We start from the raw sequence: 24,917 nt of genomic DNA, 5'->3' as shown, positions 1-24,917 counted from the left end.
TGTTAAGCTTAAAACTTTTGTCCTAAAACTCTCCTCCTTGTATTATCTCTCATATCAACAAAGTTTTTGCTTTTTACACATCCTTCAACAATTTCCAAATTACAACTAAAAATCTTAACTATCAAACTACTTTCATTTCAACCCCTAATCACTAAAATCTCCTAAACTACCATCATCCTCTAACAGTGGTCAGAGCCCAATTGATTGTAAGTGGGCATTAGAGTCTATATGGCCACCACAAATTCATTACAATCTATCTCTATGCCACTTCCCATTTTTAATGGTAGCAACTATGATTTGTGGGGGGGAAAAATGAAAACACTCTTCAGGTCTCAAAATCTTTGGGACATTGTTAAGAATGGATATGAGGAGCTAGAAAATATCTCTACTCTAGAAGAAGCACAACGGAAGGAGTTAGAGGTGAAAAAGCAGAAGGATGCTAGTGCCCTTTATTTGATTCAACAATCACTGGCTGATACAATTTTTCCTAGGATTACTGAAGCTTCAACAGCAAAGCAAGCATGGGATATATTGCAGAACGAGTTTCTCGGCGATTCTAAGGTATGCACCACTAGACTCCAAATACTACGAAGAGAGTTGGAAAATATTAAAATGAAAGATTCTGAGACTGTTAAAATTATCATGGAAGAATTAAAGTAGTTGTAAATCAAATGAGATCTGTAGGAGAAAATATTATTGATCAAAGGGTTGTTGAAAACTTTCTAGTCAATCTTACAAGAAAATGACTCTATATATAGTTACTACTATAGAACAATCAAAAGATTTAACAATCTTGTTACTAGCTGAACTAATAAGTTCTTTAGAACCATATAAGAAAAGACTCAGTACTATGAAGAAGACTCTATTAAGAGTGCTTTTCAGTCTAAGCTTAATGTAAGGTCTTATAAATCTAAACATAATATTGAGAAATTAATGGATATACAACGATATTATGTAATAATAAGTTAACGATTTCTTTGAGAACAATTAGCAGATATCTTCACGAAAGCGCTTTCGTGAATTAAGTTTGAGGCACTACGAGATCAACTTAGAGTATCAGGTAAGTGCATTAAAAATGAGTGTTAAATTATTTATGCATTTAAAGAAGATTATAGAGGTCAATTCTAAAAAATACTACAAGTTAGTGCTAAGTTAAGTTAGGAAAGTTATAGAGAAATCATACAAACACTAGGAACGTTATATGAAAGAAAGAATTCCCATCCACAGTTCAAGAACTCTAAAATTTTCTAGTAATTGCCTAAGATTCTTGCAAGTTCTATGGGTGAAAATTTTGTCTAAGTTGTTCCATTTAGGTTGGTTAAGAGGGCTATAAATAGTCATGCAACCATCACTTGTAACGTAAGCCAAAAACTATGCTAAGCTTAAAAACCTTTTTTTTTTTAATTCTTATCCTTGTATTGTATCTACTATCAACGAAGTTTTTGCTTTGTGTATCCTACATCCTTCAACCATTTCTTAACTACAAACTAAGTCTTTCTTTTACCAAACTACTACAACTAAAAACCTTAACTATCAAACTACCTTTACTAAAATCTCTGATCACTAAAACCTCTAAACTACCTCCTAAACTACCATCATCCTCTAACACATTTCCATTACTAAAAGGTATGTACGTGCATGACATACTTGCAGTTCTCTTTGAGTCTTTACTTCCGAATTTTGTTTTCCATTATATTAATGATCGGTATTGTGAGTTAATATAATTTTTCTTAGAATTTCACATAACAGTTTGACTAGCTTTGAGTTGAGATTGTTCATTAACAATAGTTACTTGCATAATTTTGTTAAAACTGCAGAAAATAAAAGACTAAAACTTGCAGGGAGAGATAGATAATTTGAGACTTAATAGTTGAAGAAGAGCAGAATACATGTCACAAATGAGAAGGCCTATTTATAGGCTTACAACCAAACTGAAATTACTTAAAAGTCTTAACTACTATCAGATTTTATTAGCACTACTTCTACGTACCAACTGAAAACAGAAAATTAAGGAGCATGAATCTGATATGAAACAATAACAAAGACTAAGTCTAACTAAGATTGTTTCAAACTTCAGAGGCAAACTCTCATGAATTCTAACAAATTATATGTAGAGAGCATTTGAGATAAAACAGGGAGATGTGGAAGCAACTTATGGAGCAGCCATGGAAGGAAACTGGAAAAAAATGGTTAACTACTATGATCAGGAACATTTCGAATATTTTTCCTCTCCAGTTACGAACACTTTGGATACTGTACTTCATCTAGCTATACACAGCAACGAAGAGAAACCACTTAAAGATTTACTTGAAATCATGAAGAAAAGAGAATTACCTTTAATAACTGAGACAGAATTTCTCAAGAAAACAAACGAATTTGGAAATACGGCTCTTCACGAGGCAACCATCTATGGCAATTATGAGGCTGTAAGACTCTTGGTAGAACGTTGTCCAGACCTCCTTAAGGAAAAAAATAACTACGGTGAAACCCCATTGTTTCTAGCTGCCGGATTTGCTAAGACAGAAATATTAGAGTTTTTAATCAGACAAAAACCAGAACAATGCGTGGATGATGATGGCCGCCTATTACTAATTCACCGCCAGAGAACGGAATTAGATGACCTGCCCATCCTTAGCGCTGCTATCATAGGGCAAAAATTTGGTAAAAATTCCTCTCTTTATTGAATTCTCAAATTTAAAAAGTACACATATATAAGATATTGTATAATTTTTGTCTTCCTAATTTCATGAATGCAGAAACAGCTTTACTGTTGCTAGAACTGGATAAATCGCTCGCCAGCTTGAAGGACAAAAATCAAATATCTACTCTTCAACTTCTAGCCGAAATGCCAGCTGCTTTTGAGAGTGAATTTCCCATGGGCATATTTGAAAGACTCATCTCCTGTTGTATGCCTACTCCAACCACATTATTAGACTTTACAATTTGGCTTACATATTCTTGTTTGAATACCATGGACATACACATACATATTTATATGTATATAATTTGAACTCTAAATTATGTTGCAGGCCTTCCTGTTAAACGTCACCACGAGGTAAAATCACAGGTACAAACGTGCCTGGCAAAGAAGAGAGATCTTGAGAGCGGTCGGGGGAGAAACTCAGGAGATCTGAGGAGTGTCTCGGATAGGAATCAAAGAGGCGGCCTACTCAACTATTTAAAGATCCCTGAAGGTATTATTGAGCTACCTTTATAAATCGAGATTAGATCAAGTTCTCCAATGCAATGAAACACATTTCATTCATGTCAACATTAAGGAATCATAAGAATTTTAAATTTCATGGCTTGACCCGAAATTTGAATCCTGTAGGCAATATTAGTTCTTATATAACTGAGTCGCAGTTTCCTTTTTTAGTGGACACGGGCTACACAAGCAGAGTAGTTCTTCCCAATTTTTGACACCAAATGAGCTTGCATCTCATTGTCACTTAAAAAGGTGTATTAGTGAATTAATATAAATTTACTTTTTAAGATAATAATTTAAACATTTACATTGAGATGATTTATTTACAAACACAAACCTTATGCTTGAAACAAATGTGATTCGATGTTACAAAGAGGTTTTTGTTCACATCCTATTTTTAGATGCTTACGCAAATAATCCTTGTGCTTCCACTAAATTTAGTTTTCACCTTTTACTATCATTATTAACATTTCTTTCCATTTCATAATAATGTCTAGCTCTCACCCATGTTTAATTTCGTTCCCTTTCGCACGATCATGATGTAGGATGTTGGCTAGAAAGAATCTGGAACCGGAAAAGAGAGCATGTATTTGCTTTGCAATTCGCCGAAAGCCTAATAAAGGAAGATAGTTCTTTTAAAGGAGTCACCAGAACAGAGGAAGACCAAAATAAAAAAGAAGTAGAGCAAGAAATGTGTGCGCAACCTTCTCAAAACACTAGCGAAGCAAAAACTCCTGTATTGTCATCATTAACTACTAAAAAGGAGATCCCATTGTTTACTGCAACTAGAAGGGGAATAGAAAAGATGGTGCAGCTGATAATAAGGCTACATCCTCATGCAATTGACCAGCGCGATGAAATGAATTGGAGCATTTTGGATGTGGCCGTCATGTATCGCCAGCAAAAGATCTTCGATATTGTGAAGGGAAAGAAAATACCATTGGCTAGAATGCGTCGAGTTGTTGATAAAAGCGGAAACACATTGTTGCACCATGTTGCAGATATGAAGAAAAACAGTGGAGTAACCAAGCCTGGGCCTGCACTCCAACTTCAGGAGGAGTTGAAATGGTTTGAGGTGAGCCCTTTTCATCCCTTTGTCTTTACTTGATACAAGCTTTACAGAAACCGTTAAACGGTAAAAGGATTCCTCTCCAAGACGCGAGTAATAAAACTCAAACTTAATTAAGACATCAGGCTGAACTAGTTCTCCTAACCAATTACTTGGGGAAAAACTTTAATATTATTCAAAAAAAAAAAAAAAACTATCTGCGCTCTAGTAATAACATTTCTGTAATTCGCAGTTTTGTTTAGCACTAACAATCATATTTATCTCCCAATTATTGCAGCGAGTGAAAGAGGAAATTCCTCCTCATTATGTCCTGCTTCTGAACAAAGATGGAATGACTGCAAGAGAGTGCTTCGAAAATTCGCACGAGATGCAACTGAAACAAGCACAAAAATGGATCAAGGAAACAGCTCAGTCTTGTTCAACTGTAGCTGCACTTGTTGCTACTGTTGTCTTTGCTGCTGCCTATACTGTGCCCGGAGGTTCTGATGAAAAAGGCAAGCCCAACTTCATCAACTCTCCCTATTTTCTGATTTTCACTGTCTCTGATGTTGTCTCCTTAGCAAGCTCCTTGACTTCGCTTGTGGTGTTTCTCTCTTTGCTGACCTCTCCATTTGAGCTACAAGAATTCCACATCTCTCTTCCTCGGAAACTTGTTGTTGGCTTCTCCTTCCTCTTCTTTTCTGTGTTAACGACCATGCTATCCTTTGGGGCAACAATTTTGATACTCATTCAGACAGAGAGGAAGTTGACAACATTACTCCTTTCCATTGCTTCATTCCTTCCTGTCTTAATATTTGGAATATTGCAATTCCGTCTGTACGTCTCCTTTATGGGCTCTACATTCAACATTCTCAAGAAAAACTGGATAGCTCATCTATCTTTTCTTGGCCCTTGCCTACAATGGAGGGAAAAGCTCGGTCCCAAGAAGAAGGAAAAAAGCTCGACTTGATTAATATTGGAGCTAAAGGGGCACAGAGGTTTTTCCTTTTTATTGTTGGTTTGCACCTCTACTATTGATCACTATATATTGAGTGTTACAGAATGTTTGATTGTTCAATTTCGTGATATTTATGAGGTTGCGCTATCCTCAATGATGGCCTTAGAAGTCAGGATGTGTTATATATAGTGTGTAATAGGTTCTGGTATGAAGTTAGGACTAAAATGTTGCTTCAATCGGTTACTTGTAGTAAAATTGGGTGTAAGTTTATGGTTATTATTATTAATGGATATCTCTCTTCGATTTTCTCAATCACCTACAAGTTCGTTTTCTCAATCAGCTTGAGGGGGACTATTTATTATCTTCCACGGCACTACTAGGCTGCAGTTGGCTTGATCTCAATATTGATCGGACGGTTCTAATAGACTGATCTTTGTTATAGTGTGGGTAATATATACTAGCAGCTTGGTATACCGGGTTAAAAAGATTGTTTTAAGAGCTGAGATAAATTTAAATTTTAATATGGTAAGCCTATTAGATTTTATCAAATCAAGGGTACAGAATTAAATATTATTAAATTTAATGATAAAAATATTTTTAATATTTTTTAAATTGTTTTGAAACTAGCGCGAAGAAAAACTAAAAACACATGAATAGTATTAGCATCACTTTTTTTTCTTTTGTTTTTTCCTTACCTTTTTCTATAGCCATTGACTAGGGGACACAGGTCATTTATAAGCAGGAGACACGGGTCTGTCCGGAGAAAAAAAATTTCACCTGCCTCAACTGCACCAAGACTATAATAAATATTTATGCATTATTAATTTGTTTTATTATATATAATAATAAATATATTTTTAATATCTTTAAATTGTTTTGAAATAACATGAAGAAAAACTAAAAACACATGAATAGTATTAGCATCACTGTTTTTTCTTTTGTTTTTTCCTCACTTTTTTCTATAGCCATTGACTAGGGGACACAGGTCATTTATAAGCAGGAGACACGGGTCTGTCCGGAGAAAAAAAATTTCACCTGCCTCAACTGCACCAAGACTATAATAAATATTTATGCATTATTAATTTGTTTTATTATATATAATAATAAATATATATATATATGAGTAAAATTAAAACTTCAAATTAATATTAAAAAAACCCATTTTAAGAGTTAAAAATCAATTTTAATTATTAAAAATTTAATTTTAAATACCAAAAAGATTTTCGACTGGTATCAACCAAAACGGATTTTAATTGAAAATAACAATTTTGAATAGTAGTAGCATCACTTTCTCTTCTTTTTTTTTTTCCTTTCCTTTTTCTCTCCTCTGTTTTTTGCAAATTTTTACTGGCTTTTATAGCCATAGCCATAGGGCATTTATAACCAGGAGACACGGCTTTGTTCGAAGAAAAAAATTTAACCTGCCTCAACTGCACCAACGATTATAATAAATATTTCTGCGATTTGTTTTATAATAATAAATATATATAGATAAAATTAAAAAATCAAATTACTATTAAAAAAATATTTCAACAACTAAAAATTAATTTTGTTTATTAAAAAGTTAATATCAAACACCAAAAGAATTTTCGGCTGGTATCAACTAAGTGAACCGGGTTTTAATCAAAAATAGCAGTTTGACCCCTGAAACTCAATTTTTATCTCTGTCAATATAGTTTGACCCATATAAACCCAGTGGATTCAGTTTTAACTCGAAACAGCCTCAAACTTAATTTTTACCCCGGTCAACATGGTTTGACACGTATTGACCCAATAGACTCGGTTTTGACTGAAAATGACCGGTTTGGCTCGAAACGGCCTGAAACTCAATTTTTACCTCGGTCAACATGGTTTGACATGTATTGACCCGGTGGACTCGGTTTTGACCAAAAATGACCGGTTTGACCCGAAACGACCCGAAACTCAAATTTTACGATGGTCAACATGGTTTGACCTGTATTGACCCGGTAGACTCGATTTTAATCGAAAATAACAGATTTGACCTGAAATGACCTAAAACTCAATTTTTACCCTGGTCGACATAGTTTGACTCGTATTGATCCGATGGACTTATTTTTCATGGAAAATGGCGGTTGACCTGAGAGAAATATATTTTTGGATTTTAAGCTTTTTTCTCTTTTTTTGGATTTTTATGAATAATAATAAAAATAAAATAACTTTTGAAGAAAATTTGGAGAATCCAAAATTGGGTTATTACAAGTATGTTGAATCTTTGATATGCAAGATTTATATTGTTGAAAATATCTCAATATTTATCTAAAATCCCTCAGCACAGACTAAAAAAAAGTGAAGGTTTTAAATAGTCAAATAAAGATCTACCATAATTATATGGGGATCTACGGCTAACATATTACATAGATAGCGTAGCATATATATATATATATATATATATATATATATATATATATATATATATATATATATATATATCAGTAGAACATAGTTAGGTTCAAGAAAAGGTTTGATCATACTAAATAAAAAAATAAAATTAAAATGTTATAATGTTTTATCCAACTATTAAATCAGGTTTAAATATTTCTAGAAGATTTATGAGATTCTATTATATAGGAAGCCTAACTTGTTATAACTAGATGAACTATAAAAGACTTTAAAATTAGGTCATGGAGACGTTGTTGAGCCTATTTTATTATTTTTTAATGAATTTTTTAGATTTTATGTTTTTTTTTAATTTTTTGATAGGTTTTCTTTTTTTTTAGGGATTATGATTTTCTTTTCTTACTAAGGTCGGTCTCATGTTTATTTAAAGACTTGTAAGGCATAGCTCATTAGCCTTTATTTTCATGAATAAAACTATGACTTAGGGATAACTCTATTTTGACCAATCTCTTTCTTTCTTGCTTTTTATTTTCTTATTTGAGTTTCTGTCTACATCAGTAGCATTTGGAGCAACAATACTCCTTTATCCCAATTGGCATCTTAATTTGCACTCTCTTATTTCACTCTTTATTCATCACTGACAGAAAATTACAAGTGCTTGCTCGAGAATATTCCTCTCGCTAAACGTTTTCTAGCCATACGCTTGAAGATCTCTAAATCTTTTTCAAATGTTGCCAGGTCTGAGCCATCGAGTCCAACATTCCCAGGATATCAATCCTCATGTAATGCTACCTTACAAACTTCTATTTTTCGCCCATTAAAATGTGATGCCTTGCAATTTACTGTTTCTTTTTTTGTTTTTTTTACTATGTACATTATTTGTTGGTGGACTCTATAGATGATAACTAGCCCAATCATTTTGGATTGCTAACCATACAACTATATATTATTAATATATAAAAAATGCAATATTTTGCAAGTTATTATTGACTGGTACATGTTTCGATTTCCATTAATACCATGTTGTGTAAGTGCTTTAGTTTTTGAGTTTTACCTTGAGAAGATATGCTGTAGACACACCTTATTCCTAATTTGTACTATGTAAGCAAAGATTATTCCTAATTAGCTGTAAAGCATGACGTGCAAAACGTGCTGCTTTTAGATGGGATTGCACTAATGAAAAAAGGATGACAAAAATAGTGCTACAATTCCATCAGACTTCCATATATATATATATATATATATATATATATATATATATATATATATATATATATATATATATATTCAATTGAGGGATAAAGCAGGTTTCTATCATCAAAGTGATGTTTCACAAAGACAATTACTCTTTGAAAAGTATGGCCCAGCATTTACATTTATTGTGATAAAAAGCTAGGTACTTTGTGTATTGGCCGATATAGACAAGATTATGTGTAGAAAAAGCTGGATTTTGACAAGATTAGGTGTAGAAAAAGCGGGATTTTGACATAAAATGGGCAGAGCCATTCATTATTGAGGGCTAGAACAACAATATTACTTTGTCTTCAAAATCAAAAGAATCAAAGGATAATAAGGCCAAAAAAAGAGAGAAGCCACCTCCCTATTCAGGATGTTTCAGCCACTGATGGGTTCCTGCAATGCTGATGTTCTTGATACCAAACAGAAAATCAATGGACGTCTGTATAAGGCTCTAGTGACATGTAACAAGAAGGATGTTGTAGATCTCTGCCAAAGAATTTCAGACCATGCATTGCACGTAATAACAGTGAATGATGATACTGTTCTCCACATGGCTACGTATGCTAAAGAAGCAGCCTTGGTGGAAAGATTACTAGATGAGTTGCCTGATCATCATGTCGACAAGTTGACCCGACAAAATCGAGTGGGAAACACAATTCTCCATGAGACTGCCACAAGCAACCATGCGATTGCTGTTGCAGATAAACTGCTAAAGAGAGCCCCCGGACTGTTAGGTATGCGCAATCACAATGGGGAAACGGCTCTGTTTCGTGCAGCTCGGTACGGAAAAACTGATATGTTCAACTTTCTAGCTGCTAAAGTCTATGGATATGACGAAGCAGGTCTGCAATTTTATGTTCAGAGAAGTGATAAAACCACTATCCTCCACATTGCAATTCTTTCTGAGCACTTCGGTAAGCATTATAAATCACAAGTTCATTTCTTGGGCACTTCTGTATGTTGTTTGGTGGAATTAAATAAAATCTCAATTCTGAGGCATGCTGAAGTTTTTATTTTGCTGCTCTAAAACAAAAACTTTTCTCTCTGGTACAATTTTAATGAAAAAAACAGATTTGGCATACCAAATTGCATTGGACTACAGACATTTAATCAGTGAAAAAGACGGTGATGGGATGACGAGTCTTCAACTTCTTTCATGCAACCAGTCAGCTTTTAAACAAGAGCCTGAAGATGGATTCATTAAGTTAGGTATGCATACAAGCTCACTTCCATTTTGCTAATCACATTCAGAACAGCTAATACTATAGTGCACTTCTTTCTTGTCAAGATTATGACACTTGAACAATCCTTCCTTTATCTTCATATAGAAATAATGTGCTGCAAATTTCCTTCTTTTTCTCTGAATTTTTCGTACTTGAATTAATAAGATTCTTGTACATGGGTTAATCTTCTTACAGTCATGTATTTTCCATCTCTCTGCAAAATAATTCATCCTTTTGGATAATTTTTATTTATATTGTGTTCAGGAGCCTAAAGTTAGGTATGTATGTTGCTGACTTGCTTTATTCCTTGGATAGCTAAATCCTGTTGCAGCACAGCTTGGCAGGAGAAGGTTCAAAATCAAAAGGATAAATATAAATCAGCTGTAGAGCTTGCCAAGCTTTTATCTAGAAATGATACCTCATGGGAAGTTACTTATTCTAGCATTGACCAGAGCAAGCCTAAAATACACAGATATGGAGAGATAGGTGGGCAAGAAGGGATGTCTTTGTCTGCTAGAATTCCTGAGAGAATGGATGATGTTGGTGAAACTCCTTTGATTTTGGCTACCAAGTCAGGCATTGTGGAGATAGTGGAAGAAATACTCAGGCTTTACCCTCAAGCAGTTGAACATGTTGACGACGAAGGTCGCAATGTGTTGCATGTGGCAATCAAATACAGAGAGTTAAAGATTTTCGAGCTTGTGACGAAAATGGAAGTGCCCATGAAGAGACTGGTAAGAAAGATTGATAACGAGGGGAATTCTATTCTGCACACTGTTGGTATAAAGAGAAAGGATTTTGTATCTGAGAAGATGGAAGGCCCTGCATTCCTATTACAAGAAGAGTTGCTATGGTTTGAGGTGCATTTTTAGACTTTTAGCATCAACATATGATTCACACACAGACATATTTTTTATAATGCTGCACTAATCTTGAATCTTTAAGCAAATGAAACAAACTTGACGAATTTGCATTGCATTTCCACATACTGTAGAAAAGAAGAAAGAAAATATTAATGGTCTAATGCTTATTTTCTTTGGAAAAATTCAGTGATTGACATGTCTGTTTTTTATTGCGTGCGAGAATACAGCGAGTCGAAAAGGTCACTCCACCTCATTTCATAAGCCACCATAACAGTCAGAACCTCTCTGCAGAGTGTTTGTTTATTACTGCAAACTCTGAACTTCGCAGCTCAGCGAAAGAATGGATGAAGAGCACTGCAGAAGGATCTTCGGTCGTGGCTGTTCTGATTGCTACAGTCGCCTTTGCAGCAGCCTACACAGTTCCAGGAGGTCCAAATCAGAGCACCGGTGTTCCTGTCCTCGTTAATAAACCGTTCTTTGTGGTTTTCACTGTCTCGGACGTACTATCTCTTACCTTTGCTTTGACATCAGTTGTGACATTTCTCTCCATCCTCTCATCGCCATTTCGATTTAAAGATTTCAAGCATACCCTTCCCAATAAGTTGATGGCAGGCTTCACATTTCTGTTCCTTTCCGTGGCTATGATGATGGTAGCATTTGGATCAACAATCTTTCTGACGATATACAATAAAGAAAATTGGGCAAAAGTTACTCTATACACAGTCTCTTTTATCCCAGTTTGCATCTTCGCGCTATCTTATTTTCCTCTCTATTCCTCACTATCAAAAACTTACAAATATTTGCTCGAAAACTTTCCTCTAACTAAACTTGTTCTATCCAAACCTTGTATGATGATGTCCAAATGTTTAAAATGTTGTCAAGTCCAAACCTCAGAGTCCCGCATTCCATGAAATACCATACATGGATGATAATATGTATTATTGTTAACATTGTGCAGCACGTTATTGAGTTGTTGATAATTGCAAGGATTTCAATAATCATATTTAAACCAATTTATGATGAATGAAGACTATCCTTGTTGGTGATCCAGGTAAACGTAGATGGAAGCAACACGCTTGCAAAGAATGAAGCTTAGATTTATTACTAATATATTGTAATTGGATTTGTTTCCAATCTTCTTCTTTTTTAGTTTTCTTAAAATTCATTGTGTTTCTCTCTGTTATTATCTGAATGGTTGTTTCATTAATAAATCAATCGATTATTATAAAAAAAAAAATCAACACCAATAATTAAATAACCAACAGAGAGTGATATTGTTGATCAATGCCGCTCCTTTAAGTTGAATTGATCCTGGCCTGGTGCTGCATCTGGTTCTTCTTTCTATTTTTGCAAACTAAAACAGGATGACTTATGCCTAAAATTTTGATTTCCAGTGAGCAACTTATGCCTGATCATCATGTTTAGTCAGCTATACCTGTTGCCAATCTGCTGCACCATTTGGCTCTCTTGCTACTGAATTTGTGTCATGACTACATGTGTTTATTAGATTATACTTAATGTTGATTATTGGGTTAGATTTGGTCCACCCATTAAAAATGGCCTAATCTAAATATTTAGAGAAGTTATTAAAAGAAATAATCATTTTATATATAGAGGGATATAACTTATATTAAAAGGATGTTTCATTTTAAAAAATAATATTTCTTTTTTTCTTTTTTTATCTTTAATTTTCTAAATTAACTTGACAAGATTTACAAAAATATTCATACTATTAAATATTCATCTAACGTTAAGAAAACGAATTCTCCAAAACGTTTCCTTTAAATCTACACTCAATTCAATCAAACTGCAGGATGTGGGCCTTGGGGATAGCATTTCACTGAGGGAAGAAAGTTCGACTTCGTCCCTCAGATTAGATGCTAATATACTACTATAGGCAAAGCTAAGATTATTCCTAATTAACTATGAGCTGTAAGCCTGGCGTGCATAACATGGGAATGTTTATGACACTGCACTAATGAAACAGAATTAGTGACAAAGTAGGAATTTAATTCCATGAATCAACACAAAGGTTATTCCTCATTCCACTAAACATGGAGAAGCACCAGCTAAAGGCATATATAAAGCAAGGTTCATTTTCAATAAAGCGCCAATTAGCACATGAAGCAAAGCTATATACTAGTTAGTGATCATAACTGTGCAATAATAATCAAGGAAAAGTTCAAGATTCTAACTCTACCACAAGTAAAGATGATTGATAATCCAAATGCAGTCATGAAGTCAAAAGCTCTGGATACAGCTTTAGAATAGGAGAGATAGCTAGAATATTATACTTTGTAAGTGTACTCGTCAAGATTAACAGGATCCTGTTGAATGATAGTAGAATTCTGATATAAAGGAGAAGGTTATTATTGAGGATTGGCATAGCGATTTGTTTTTTTTTTTTCAAGGAAAAAATTACCCTCTCCCTTCTACATGGAACCCTTGATGTCTCCTGGTACCATTGAAATCGATCGTAAACAGAAAATAAACGGAAACTTGTACTATGCTCTCATGAAAGGAGACAAGAAGAGAGTTGCAGAACTCTGCCAAAAAATTCGGGATCATGCATTGCACGTAATAACAGTAAACGACGATACAGTACTTCACATGGCTACATATGCCAAAGAAGCATCCCTGGTAGAAAATTTACTAGATGAGTTGCCTAGCCATCATCTCGACAAGTTGACTCGCCAAAATGGTGTAGGAAACACAATCCTCCATGAGACTGCCACAAGCAACCATACTGTTGCTATTGCAGATAAACTTCTGAAGAGAGCCCCTGGATTGTTAGGCATGCGCAACCACAATGGGGAGACGGCTCTCTTTCGTGCGGCCCGGTATGGAAAAACTGATATGTTCGACTTTCTAGCTGCTAAAGTCTCTGGATATGATGAATCTGGTTTGCAATTCTATGTACAGAGAAGTGATAAAACCACTATCCTTCACATGGCCATTCTTTCTCTGCATTTTGGTAAGCATTGTCAATTATAAATTCATTTCTTCCCCCCATCTGCAAGTCAATTTTGTTTCAACATATGAAGTTGGTATTCTGATGCTGAAATGTTTTCTTTCATACAAATTACGTTGGGCCACAGATTTGGCATACCGAATTGCGTTGGACTACACGCATTTAATTGGCCAAAAAGATGCCGATGGTATGACTGGTCTTCAGCTTTTATCATGCAACCCATCAGCTTTTAAACTAGAGCCTGAAGAAGGATTCATTAATTTAGGTATGGAAGTATGATCACTACCCTTCCAGTTTTCACTGAATCAGTGAAACCAATGTGATTATGGCACTTCTCATATAAAAAAAAATGTAACATTCTTAGATTTTTTTATTATAGTTTCCCTTCTTTTTCTGTCAATCCTTTTAACAACCATGATGTAACTTGCCTTGTTTCTGCATAATAAACTCATTCTTACATTACATCACAGAATTTATATGCAACTAACCATTTGCGACTAACTTATTTCCTTGAAAGCAAAATCATATGGAAGTTCAGTATGGAGGGAAAAGGTTCAAAAGCAAAAACAACTGCATAGATCAGCTGTGGAGCTTGCCAAGTTTTTAGTCAGAAAAGATACCTCCTGGGAGCTTACGTATTCTAGCATCGACCAGAGCAAGCCTAAAATCCATAAGTACGGAGAAAAGGGCGGCCAAGAACGGCAAGAAGTACATTTGTTTAATAAAATTCTAGACAAAGAGGAGAGTCTTGGAGAAACTCCTTTGATTTTGGCTACAAAGTCAGGCTGTGTGGAGATTGTTGAAGAAATACTCAAGCTATATCCCCAGGCAGTCGAACACATTGATGACGAAGGGCGCAATGTATTGCATGTAGCAATCAAATACCGCCAAAAGAAGATTTTCGAGCTTGTGAAAGGAATGGACGTGCCTATGAAGAGGCTGACAAGGAAGATTGATGGTGATGGGAATTCCATTCTACACACCGTCGGAAGGAAACGAAAGGATTTTATATCTGATGAGAAGATGGAAGGCCCTGCATTCCTCTTACAGGAAGAATTACTCTGGTTTGAGGTGCACTTTTTAGACTTTTACCTTCCTGCTTGCATATCTATCATACACATAATTCACGGGAAGCACAATATTTTTTTATTGTCATACTAATCTTGAATCCTGAAGCGGTTGGAGTAGACGTATTACAGGAATATGGCAGGGTGAGTTTACATAATAATTCATCTTAAAAAGTAATTTAAGTATGATTTATAAGAAGAAATAAATAAATAAAATTAATGGTCTAATTGTATAATTCTTTTCTTTTAAGAAAACTTGATAGACATGTTCTCTTTGTTATCCATGTGAGAACGCAGCGCGTCAAAGAAGTCACTCCATCCCATTTCCTGAATCACCAGAACAATATGAAGCTCACGGCAGAAGGGTATTTCATTACTGCAAATTCTGAACTCCGCAATTTAGCCAAAGAATGGCTAAAGACAACAGCAGAAGGATGTTCTGTGGTAGCAGTTCTCATTGCCACCGTTGCCTTTGCTGCAGCCTACACGGTTCCAGGAGGTCCGAATCAGAGCACTGGTGTTCCTGTTCTCGTCAACAAACCATTCTTTGTGGTTTTCACCGTGACTGATGTACTCTCCCTTACGTTCGCTTTGACATCAGTTGTTACTTTCCTCTCTATCCTAACATCCCCGTTTCGATTTAAAGATTTCAAGCATACACTTCCTAATAAGTTGATGGTAGGCTTCACATTTCTGTTTCTCTCTGTGGCAATGATGATGGTAGCGTTTGGAGCAACAATCATTCTGATGATTTACAGCAAGGAAAGCTGGACAAAAATTACTCTATATGCAGTCTCCTTTATCCCAGTTGGCATCTTTGCACTATCTTATTTCCCTCTTTACCCATCACTATCAAAAACTTACAACTTGCTCCTGAAAATTCCCTTCATTAAACATATTCCAGCTATACCTTGGAACTCTTTCAAATGTTGTCGAGTCGAAACCACTGATACCCACTTTCCATAACATATCCGACATGTAATTATCCTACACTAAATCCTTTCCATTTTCTGAAATCTGATGCCTGCCTATGTACGTAAAGGTTGGCACAAGTATTGGTCCTATCTGTAAGCAACTACCGCCATGGATAATTATAAGTATGATGTCTATGAGAATGATGTGATGAGTTATTGGTTTGTACATTGTAAGGATTCCAAATAATATAATGTTCTGATATGTGCAATAAGTAACAACGAAAGCCAGCAATTCTTGTAACATAGGTGTTAATTTAACCAGAGAGTTCTTGACAGAACATTTTGCTTGAAACTTGGTCAGTTCAATTTGCAAAATGATGAACCCTAAACACCTAAACTGCGGTTCATTGAAACTTCAAGAGTCATTTCCAAGTGAATGGTTTGTTTACGAGTTCTATTCAAATATATAGCACTACAAAGTAATGATAGTTCAAGCATTAACTCCATGAATGGGATCTGTAAAAACCACCTAGCACTGAATAATTCAACCTCCAATGTTGAGATCTTTTAAAGTGAATCAAGATGAATTATTTTTTAACTATTCTGATTGAGATTTGGATAGTACTGTTAGTTGTAGCATTATAATAAATTTATGAACGAACGAATATTCTCTTACTTTGTAAGATTGAACCTCCAGCGTTGAAATTTTAGCTTTGAATTAAATTTTTTTAGTGTTTTTATTTATTTATCATCTTGATATGCTATGTGAAAAATAAATATTAAAAAACTAAAATTAAAATTCATCATTGCACCTAAATAAATTAAATCATATACCAGTAAGGATGATGACATAACTCGAACCTTATAAACACCCACCACTAACCATCTTTAGATGAATAGGTTTTCAGGTATAGATATTGTTTTAAATCAAGTTCAAAATCCTTATCTTTAAGTTTATACATATAACTAGATATTTGATGTGTAATTTGTTATGGGTCAGATTTAAAAAAAAAAATTATATACACAAGCTTTTTTAACATATTTTTGTAGTTATAAAAAATTAAGTGAAAATCAAAAAATTTATACATACATATAATTAAATATATCGAGAACTATGCGTGTGAATAATTAAAGAAAAAAATAACTAAAAATAAAAATGAAAAAAATAAAAGATAAATATAGATCAAAATATTTAATCTCACAAACCTGGACATTTGTCCAGTTGCATGTACTAAATTTATTTCTTAAAATAATTTTTTTATTCTTGTAAACGATAATAGAAATAGAGACACAAATTAAATTGATTGAATAAAATAAAATAGAAAAAAAGCATTATGTAAGGTTGCACATATTAGAAATATTATCTCAAAATAAATTATTTTATCTTCAAAAATAAATTTCATCTATACAATAGATTAAAAAAAATATAGATGAATAAGAAATGCTCTTCAAAATTTAAATGCATAACAAAAAAATAATTAATCATTTTGATGGTCTTAATCTGTGTCAACAATATTTTTCTCTCTCTACTACTAGAATCCAATAACTTTTCTTTCTCCTTTCTAAACCAATGACTAAGAAATAATAAAAATGAACTTTATATCAAAATTGAATTTGAAAAACATTGAGACACCGAAATCATATAATTTGTGTTATTTTTAAAGTTGGATAACCAAAGTATATCTTTCTTGAAACTTCTAGCACACTACTCAAGTTTGTTGTGTTTTTAATTTCGGTTTTTATTCTTTCAATTCCATAATTTTTTATAAAATCTAAATTAATTGGCCTTCAATCAGGATTAAATCATCCAAAATAAATTTTGAAGGACCAAAATGAATTTAAAAAAAATAAACAGGGTTATCCATAGTGTTTCGTAAAGAGTGAATAGTTTCAGCTGCACAATATTCACCCCACGTATTTTAATTTTTAAGTTAATTTAAATGTTGATAAACCTACTTATTACACACACTTAAACCAAACCTAAAATACAGTCCAAAACCAAATAGCCTTAATTATCGAATTTAACCCCCAAACCTATTACCCATTAACATTTAAGATTTAAACTAGGCCCAGCATACATTGAAGTCCAGAAAAACGGCCCACGATTATTTATTGAAAAAGAAACGAATCAGCGTGAGGGACTTGGCAGTTTAAAGAAAGGAAAGACTTTGTTAAGCTTCCTACTGGAAGGGAGCACAGATGCTGCTTAGGAGGGGAGCAAAGACAAACACTTTCCAAGCCATTCAGGGGAAGAAGAAAAAAAACTACACCTCTCAATTCTGTACATTCTTTTCATTTATCTAATGATCATGAAAGATTAACTTCCTGGGATTCCATTCCCTAAATGAACATGCATGCTCAAGGGTGAACAACTTGCAACTCTATCCAAACTTCACAAGCAAAAATAGAATAAAGTCTTGATCTCACAAATATATGGTCTTGAGCTCTACTCGTACATGTTTATACACGAAGAGGCATGGAATGACGAATACGTAATGATATTCTTCATGTGAAAACTGAATAATCATAAGAGACCATACCTGTTTTGCTGTAGACCAAGGTGGTCTTATGGAACCAAAAATCTACACCAAAAGGGAGAAGAATTAACGATCTGCCACTAGAGGGATGAAGATGTCGTCTGTCCCGTTGCACCCACCGAATCAACTTTTCTACTGTGGTTTCTTGCCCTCTCTGTTTTTCCCTCTGGTGATCCTCCTTTTTTTTCATTTTTGTGTTCCTTTTATAGGCGGGTGTTAATCCTTTCAAGAAAGGGGAAAAAAAATCACTGCCTTTGTTAGTATCAAATCCTTGATGATAGCCCCGGAAATCAGCTTAGGTATTGGCCATTGATTCCTCTTAGCTTGATTCCTCGAGAGAGTATCAAATTTTGAAAAATGGATCTTGCATAAGAATGGAAAGGCTGGGCTATAGTTCTTGATGAAAAGCTGTCTGAGAGGGTATGTTTGACTCAAAATCTGTAGTAGATCCTCAGAATTAAAACCTGATTTCTTGGGCTACGATTGTAGAGGACACGTTTCTTTTGTTTTTGTGCCACCAAGAGATTCAATTAGGATCAAGATCAAACTCTAATGTTGCATGAGAGTCAGCTGTTCCAACGTCTTTTAATGCCCTGAATTTCTGCAGAATTTAGAACAAAACGGCGTCGTTTCTTTCAAATATTCATCATATGTTCTTCCCTCTTTCTATCAAAACGCATTCACTTAATCTGAAACAGCGTCGTTTTCAGCCTTAATTATAATTAGGTTTTTCTAATTAAAATCAAATTGAACTTCTTATTTGTCCCTGCGTTTTAGCGTCATTTGTACTTCGGTCCTTGGCCTTTGGATTTTCCTAATGCAGGTCAATTTCACCTCTTTCTTCTTAATTTCTTTCAATTTCACCCTTAACCAAATTACAATATGTCCTATGATTTCTCCCTCTTTTTCATTTCTGTTTTGGTTCTTCAATTTTTCATTTTTAAATCAAATTAACTCTCAATTTCAATTTTCTTCTTCGATTTGACCCATAATTGATCTTCTAAATTGGCAATTCATTTCAAACTCATCCTTGAATTTCATTTTCTTTTAATCTTAGCCAAACTAAATCAAATTAAGCCTTTTTTATCAATTTCTTTTTCAATTAAGCCCTCAATTGTAGCCCAAAAATTCTCAAACTTAATTTTTGCTATGATACTCAATTATTGGTTCAATTTCAATCTCAGTTATGTATTTTTATTATTTTTTAACGTACAAAAATTAAATAAAAAAAGAAAAAATAATGACATGATTAAAATTAATTAAATTTAATGAAAAGATATATTTTTTGAATTCTTTTAATTAACTAAAATATAAAAAATTAAAGGGTCAAAATTAGATTATAACAAAAATAATTAAACTCTACTCTCTCTTGTAGAAACATTAAAAAAAATCAAGAAGAACTCATGCAATCCCTGTACAAAACACCCCCCAGCACGTACTTTTATGAGGTTTTCAAGAATTATATACAAATTTTTCATGCATATAATTATATTTTTCTCTTTATGTTCATTACTTTCTTCTCTTACATTTACTGAATTATTCATCGGAATATCCCCTGTCCTACCAGGAGACTGATGTTTCAAGAACAACCCATGGCCTGCGATCCTATTCCCGGCCTGCCGTGTTCAAGTATATAGTTCCTTGACTGAAATTTTAAACAGAACTAAACGACGCCGTAGCTGGTTGGTGGATCACTTCCATTGCACTCTATATATACTCCAAGCAGAAGTAAATGATGTCCCCATGGCTAGTTGGAAATAGATTTCAAGGACAATTTGTCATGAACGTGAAACACAAATATTGATTTTCTATGCTAGCTTCTTTAAAGTAGGATTATTCCAAAAGGAAAAGGCAAAGCAACGAATAATTTACTTTCTTCTTTTTTGCTTGTTCATTTTAGAAGCAAGAATGTGAATCTCGATTTCAAGCTTCAATATTATGGTTTAACAAATGCAATACATTTTTATAATGATCATTAAGTTCCTGAGCTATAAAAAAACAGAGTAATTAATAATATATGCTTCTAAAAACGGATTAATTCAAAAATATCCCCACAAAAGGGGAGCTCATCAGCAAGAATTCACCAGAAAAGAATAGTGTATTTTAAGAGATCAATACAAAGTATTATTTAATTTTTTGAAATTAAAGAAATAAAAAGGTAAGATGGGTGGAAAACTATATAGCTAGTTAGTGATCATAACTCTCCAATAAATTAAGGACAAGTTCAAGATTCTAACTCTACCACAAGTAAAGATGATGGATAATCCAGATGCAGTCATGAAATCAATAGCTTCTGTCTACAGTTTTGGAAAAGGGGAGATAGCTTTCACATTTTTCATGAGTACTGAGGATATTATACCTTGCTCTCCATTCGTCTGCAGGTACTCCAATAGGGCATATCTGCGTAATCTTCAAGATAGCAGAATTCTGATATAAAGGAGAAGGTTGTTGTTGAGGATTGGAAAAGCAGATTTTCTTCGTTTTTTTTTTTTTTTTGGTTTCAAGGAAAACATTAACCACTCTCTTCTTCATGCTGCCCTTGATGTCTTCCCGTACTACTGAAATCGATCCTAAACAGAAAATAAACGGAGACTTGTACTGTGCTCTCATGGAAGGAAACACGAAGAGCGTTGCAGATCTCTGCCTGAGGCTTCAGGATCATGCATTGCACGTAATAACAGTAACCGACGATACAGTACTTCACATGGCTACATATGCCAAAGAAGCATCCTTGGTAGAACAATTACTAGATGAGTTGCCTGATCATCATCTCGACAAGTTGACTCGCCAAAATGGTGTAGGAAACACAATCCTCCATGAGACTGCCACAAGCAACCATACTGTAGCTGTTGCACGTAAACTTCTGAAGAAAGCCCCTGGATTGTTAGGCATGCGCAACCACAATGGGGAGACGGCTCTCTTTCGTGCGGCCCGGTATGGAAAAACTGATATGTTCGACTTTCTAGCTGCTAAAGTCTCTGGATATGATGAATCTGGTTTGCAATTCTATGTACAGAGAAGTGATAAAACCACTATCCTTCACATGGCCATTCTTTCTCTGCATTTTGGTAAGCATTGTCAATTATAAATTCATTTCTTCCCCCCATCTGCAAGTCAATTTTGTTTCAACATATGAAGTTGATATTCTGATGCTGAATCGTTTTACTTACGTTGGACTATAGATTTGGCATACCAAATTGCATCGAAGTACGAACATTTAATTGGTCAAAGAGATGATGATGGTATGACTGGTCTTCAGATTTTATCATGCAACCCATCAGTTTTTAAACAAGAGCCTGAAGATGGATTCATTAAGTTAGGTATGGAAGTATGATTATTGCACTTCTCATCTATAAATTCTTGGATTTTGTATTATAGCTTCCTTTCTTTTTCTGTCAGTCCTCTTAACAATCATGTAACTTGCCTTGTTTCTGCATAATAAACTCGTCCTCACATGACAGAATTTATATGCAATAAACAATTTCCAATTAACTCATTTCCTTGAAAGCTAAATCTTGTGGAAGTTCAGCATGGAGGAAAAAGGTTCAAAAGCAAAAAAAAATGTATAAATCAGCTGTGAAGCTTGCCAAGTTTTTAGTCAGAAAAGATACCTCCTGGGAGTGTATTTCTTCTGGCATCGACGTGATGAAGCCTAAAATTCATAAGTATGGAGAAAAGGGAGGGCAAGAACGGCAAGAAGTACATTTGTATAATACAATTCCAGACCAAATGGAGAGTCGTGCAGAAACTCCTTTGATTTTGGCTACAAAGTCAGGCTGTGTGGAGATTGTTGAGGAAATACTCAAAGCATATCCCCAGGCAGTTGAACACATTGATGATGATGGGAGAAATGTACTGCATGTAGCAATCAAATACCGCCAACTGAATATTTTTAAGCTTGTGACACGAATGGAAGTGCCTATGAAGAGGCTGGGAAGGAAGATTGATAAGGATGGGAATTCCATTCTACACAACGTCGGAAAGAAATCGAAGGATGTTGTATCTGATGAGAAGATGGAAGGTCCTGCATTCCTATTACAGGAAGAGTTACTCTGGTTTGAGGTGCACTTTTTAGACTTTTCACTTTTACCTTCCTGGTATGCATACCTATCATTCACATAATTCACAGGCAAGCAAAATATTTTTTGACTGTCATACTAATCTTGAATCCTGAAGCAGTTTGACTAGACGTGTGGAAATATTACATTCCATTTACACACTTTATAGCGATATGGTAGCATGAGTTTACATAACAATCCATCTTAAGAAAATAATTTGTGACTGTTTTATAAGAAGAAAGATCTAAAAAAATTAATGGTCTAATGGTATATATTTTTTCTTTTAAAAGTTTTTTGAAAGATATGTTCTCTTTGTTATCCATGTGAGAACGCAGCGCGTCGAAAAAGTCACTCCATCCCATTTCCAGGGTCATCGGAACAATAAGATGCTCACTGCAGAAGGGTTTTTCTTTACTGCAAACTCTGAACTCCGCAATTTAGCCAAAGAATGGCTAAAGACAACAGCAGAAGGATGTTCTGTGGTAGCAGTTCTCATTGCCACCGTTGCCTTTGCTGCAGCCTACACGGTTCCAGGAGGTCCGAATCAGAGCACTGGTGTTCCTGTCCTCGTCAACAAACCATTCTTTGTGGTTTTCACTGTGGCAGATGTACTCTCCCTTACCTTTGCTTTGACAGCAGTCGTTACCTTCCTCTCTATCCTATCATCGCCGTTTCGATTTAAAGATTTCAAGCATATACTTCCTAATAAGTTGATGATAGGCTTCACATTTCTGTTCTTTTCCGTGGCTATGATGATGGTAGCATTTGGAGCAACAATCCTTCTGATGATATACAGTAAGGAAAGTTGGGAAAAAATTACTCTATATGCAGTCTCCTTTATCCCAGTTAGCATCTCTGCACTAGTTTATTTCCCTCTTTATTCATCACTATCAAAAACCTACAATTACTTGCTCAAGAAGATTCCCCTCATTAAACAGATTCTAGCTATACCTTGGAAGATCTCCAAATCTTTGAAATGTTGTTGAGTCGAAACCACTGATACCCACATCCCATGCCCACATGCAATTATCCTACACTAAATCCTTTCCATTTTCTGAAATGTGATGCCTGGTTACGTACGTGTTAGCACAAGTATTGGTTTCTGTCTGTAAACAGCTACCCATGGATGATTACAAGTATGATCATAATTATGTGATTAGTTATTGGTTTGTGAATTTTAAGGATTCAAAAAATATAATATTCTGATGCGTGCAATAAGTCACCGAGTGTTAACAATCTTTACTTTCAAGTGTTTGGGACTGCATTATTTTTAGCAGCAGAACAGTGTGTGCGCGGGTTTACGTATGGCAGGGGAGTGTAGGAAAGTAGACAACTTGATTGTGTTATTTGCCCTAATGCATCATAAAGGCAAATTAGCTGTTTCTAGTACTTTACACATCACACACATCATAAACTTCATAATCCAAAGGACAAGAAAGCCAGCAATTCTTGTAACATGGGCGTTTATTTAACTACTGAGTTCTTGATACCGGTCCCCTCTTCTTCCATTCAAGATCAGTGACAGCACATTTTGCTTGAAACCTGGTAAGTTCAATATGCAAAATGATCATGAATCTAGTTATCTAAACTTGGCTAGCAATTCTAAACCCTTAACATCAAAAACTTTGGTGCATTGAAACTTCAAGAGTCATAATTTCCAAGTGAAAAGTTTGTTTACAAGTTCTATATATTCTATAAAGTAATGACAGTTCAAGCATTAACTCCATGACTGGGATCTGCAGAAACCACCTAGCACTGAATAATTCAACCCCCAACGTAGAAATTAAATGTTGTAAAGTAGTGAATCAAGATGATGAATAACCTTTTAACTATTCTGATTGAGGTTTGTATGGTACTGTTTGAGGTAGCATTACAACATACTTGGTAGGACTGAACCTTCCGAGCTGGTAACCATCCACCAAGAATGCTGACTAGCAACGCTAACATCTAAAAAATTTATCAATATTGTCCATCATTGGAATTTACAGCATAAAAACAAATTGGTGCAAATTAACATCATGGAAAACTTCAAGTATAATTCGATGATCATACTCTTCAAAGTTCGTTGACATGTAATAACTCAACAGAATTTTTGGTTGGTGTCTCCTGCCTAGTAGGAATCACTTCTGGTGTGCTTGCTGCGTTTTCAAGGATTGTGCCAAAGGCTGGGAATCAGTCGTGAATTTGAAGATGTTAAGATGTGTGGCATGAATTAAAAATCCTTGCTATATAAGATCTTTGCATTAAACAATGGAAACTTTATAGGGATAGGATTGTTTTGTCTAGGAATGGAATTCTAATAGAATTAAGAATATAAACCAATCATCCATTAGGACTAAAATTTTATTCTCATTTTTTCAATCCTAGTTTTCAAATTCTACCCAAGAGTCAACTGTCAGCAAGTACTAGATCATAAATCAAGTGAGTTGGCTAAGGTTACCTCATAATAACTTGGTCTAAAAAAATTTATTCAACA

The 24,917-nt window shown here is 34.5% G+C and overlaps 3 protein-coding genes across 5 annotated transcripts; all 3 read left to right on the top strand.

Moving 5' to 3' along the window:
• LOC133703199 (uncharacterized) lies at positions 1 to 5,523 on the top strand. Its single transcript, XM_062127656.1, has 6 exons — positions 1 to 561; positions 2,115 to 2,661; positions 2,757 to 2,906; positions 3,030 to 3,194; positions 3,751 to 4,280; positions 4,552 to 5,523. Exons 1-6 carry the CDS (start codon positions 229 to 231, stop codon positions 5,221 to 5,223), a joined length of 2,397 nt encoding a protein of 798 aa, XP_061983640.1. The 5' UTR covers positions 1 to 228; the 3' UTR covers positions 5,224 to 5,523.
• A 3,388-nt stretch (positions 5,524 to 8,911) lies between these two features.
• On the top strand, positions 8,912 to 23,659 carry LOC133703067 (ankyrin repeat-containing protein At5g02620-like). Of its 3 annotated transcripts, none has more exons than XM_062127472.1 (4): positions 8,912 to 9,722; positions 21,566 to 21,703; positions 21,892 to 22,445; positions 22,777 to 23,659. In XM_062127472.1, exons 1-4 carry the CDS (start codon positions 9,179 to 9,181, stop codon positions 23,425 to 23,427), a joined length of 1,887 nt encoding a protein of 628 aa, XP_061983456.1. In that variant the 5' UTR covers positions 8,912 to 9,178; the 3' UTR covers positions 23,428 to 23,659. The 3 variants fall into 3 exon arrangements, with proteins under 3 accessions (XP_061983456.1, XP_061983455.1, XP_061983457.1); XM_062127471.1 differs by lacking the exons at positions 21,566 to 21,703; positions 21,892 to 22,445; positions 22,777 to 23,659 and adding exons at positions 9,880 to 10,017; positions 10,347 to 10,891; positions 11,122 to 11,944 and having other exon boundaries at positions 9,087 to 9,722; XM_062127473.1 differs by lacking the exon at positions 8,912 to 9,722 and adding an exon at positions 20,618 to 21,451.
• LOC133703285 (ankyrin repeat-containing protein At5g02620-like) lies at positions 13,292 to 16,108 on the top strand. The gene is made up of 4 exons (XM_062127747.1): positions 13,292 to 13,868; positions 13,993 to 14,130; positions 14,383 to 14,936; positions 15,230 to 16,108. Exons 1-4 carry the CDS (start codon positions 13,331 to 13,333, stop codon positions 15,896 to 15,898), a joined length of 1,899 nt encoding a protein of 632 aa, XP_061983731.1. The 5' UTR covers positions 13,292 to 13,330; the 3' UTR covers positions 15,899 to 16,108.
• Positions 23,660 to 24,917: the final 1,258 nt, after the last annotated feature.

Source organism: Populus nigra, chromosome 9 (genome assembly GCF_951802175.1).
Source record: "Populus nigra chromosome 9, ddPopNigr1.1, whole genome shotgun sequence".
In the NCBI taxonomy this organism is placed as follows: Eukaryota; Viridiplantae; Streptophyta; class Magnoliopsida; order Malpighiales; family Salicaceae; genus Populus; species Populus nigra.
Note: the sequence above shows the minus strand (reverse complement) of the source record. Positions and strands in the feature narration are given on the sequence as shown.

Bases quoted from the DNA above. Each gene is read 5' to 3' on its own strand.
- LOC133703199 (XM_062127656.1), top strand. From the start codon at position 229: ATGGCCACCACAAATTCATTACAATCTATCTCTATGCCACTTCCCATT. The intron at 2,662-2,756 runs GTAAAAATTCCT...TCATGAATGCAG, and splicing joins TATCATAGGGCAAAAATTTG to AAACAGCTTTACTGTTGCTA. The intron at 2,907-3,029 runs GTATGCCTACTC...ATTATGTTGCAG, and splicing joins TGAAAGACTCATCTCCTGTT to GCCTTCCTGTTAAACGTCAC.
- LOC133703067 (XM_062127471.1), top strand. From the start codon at position 9,179: ATGTTTCAGCCACTGATGGGTTCCTGCAATGCTGATGTTCTTGATACC. The intron at 10,018-10,346 runs GTATGCATACAA...TTCCTTGGATAG, and splicing joins AGATGGATTCATTAAGTTAG to CTAAATCCTGTTGCAGCACA. The intron at 10,892-11,121 runs GTGCATTTTTAG...GCGAGAATACAG, and splicing joins AAGAGTTGCTATGGTTTGAG to CGAGTCGAAAAGGTCACTCC.
- LOC133703285 (XM_062127747.1), top strand. From the start codon at position 13,331: ATGGAACCCTTGATGTCTCCTGGTACCATTGAAATCGATCGTAAACAG. The intron at 13,869-13,992 runs GTAAGCATTGTC...GTTGGGCCACAG, and splicing joins CATTCTTTCTCTGCATTTTG to ATTTGGCATACCGAATTGCG. The intron at 14,131-14,382 runs GTATGGAAGTAT...TTTCCTTGAAAG, and splicing joins AGAAGGATTCATTAATTTAG to CAAAATCATATGGAAGTTCA.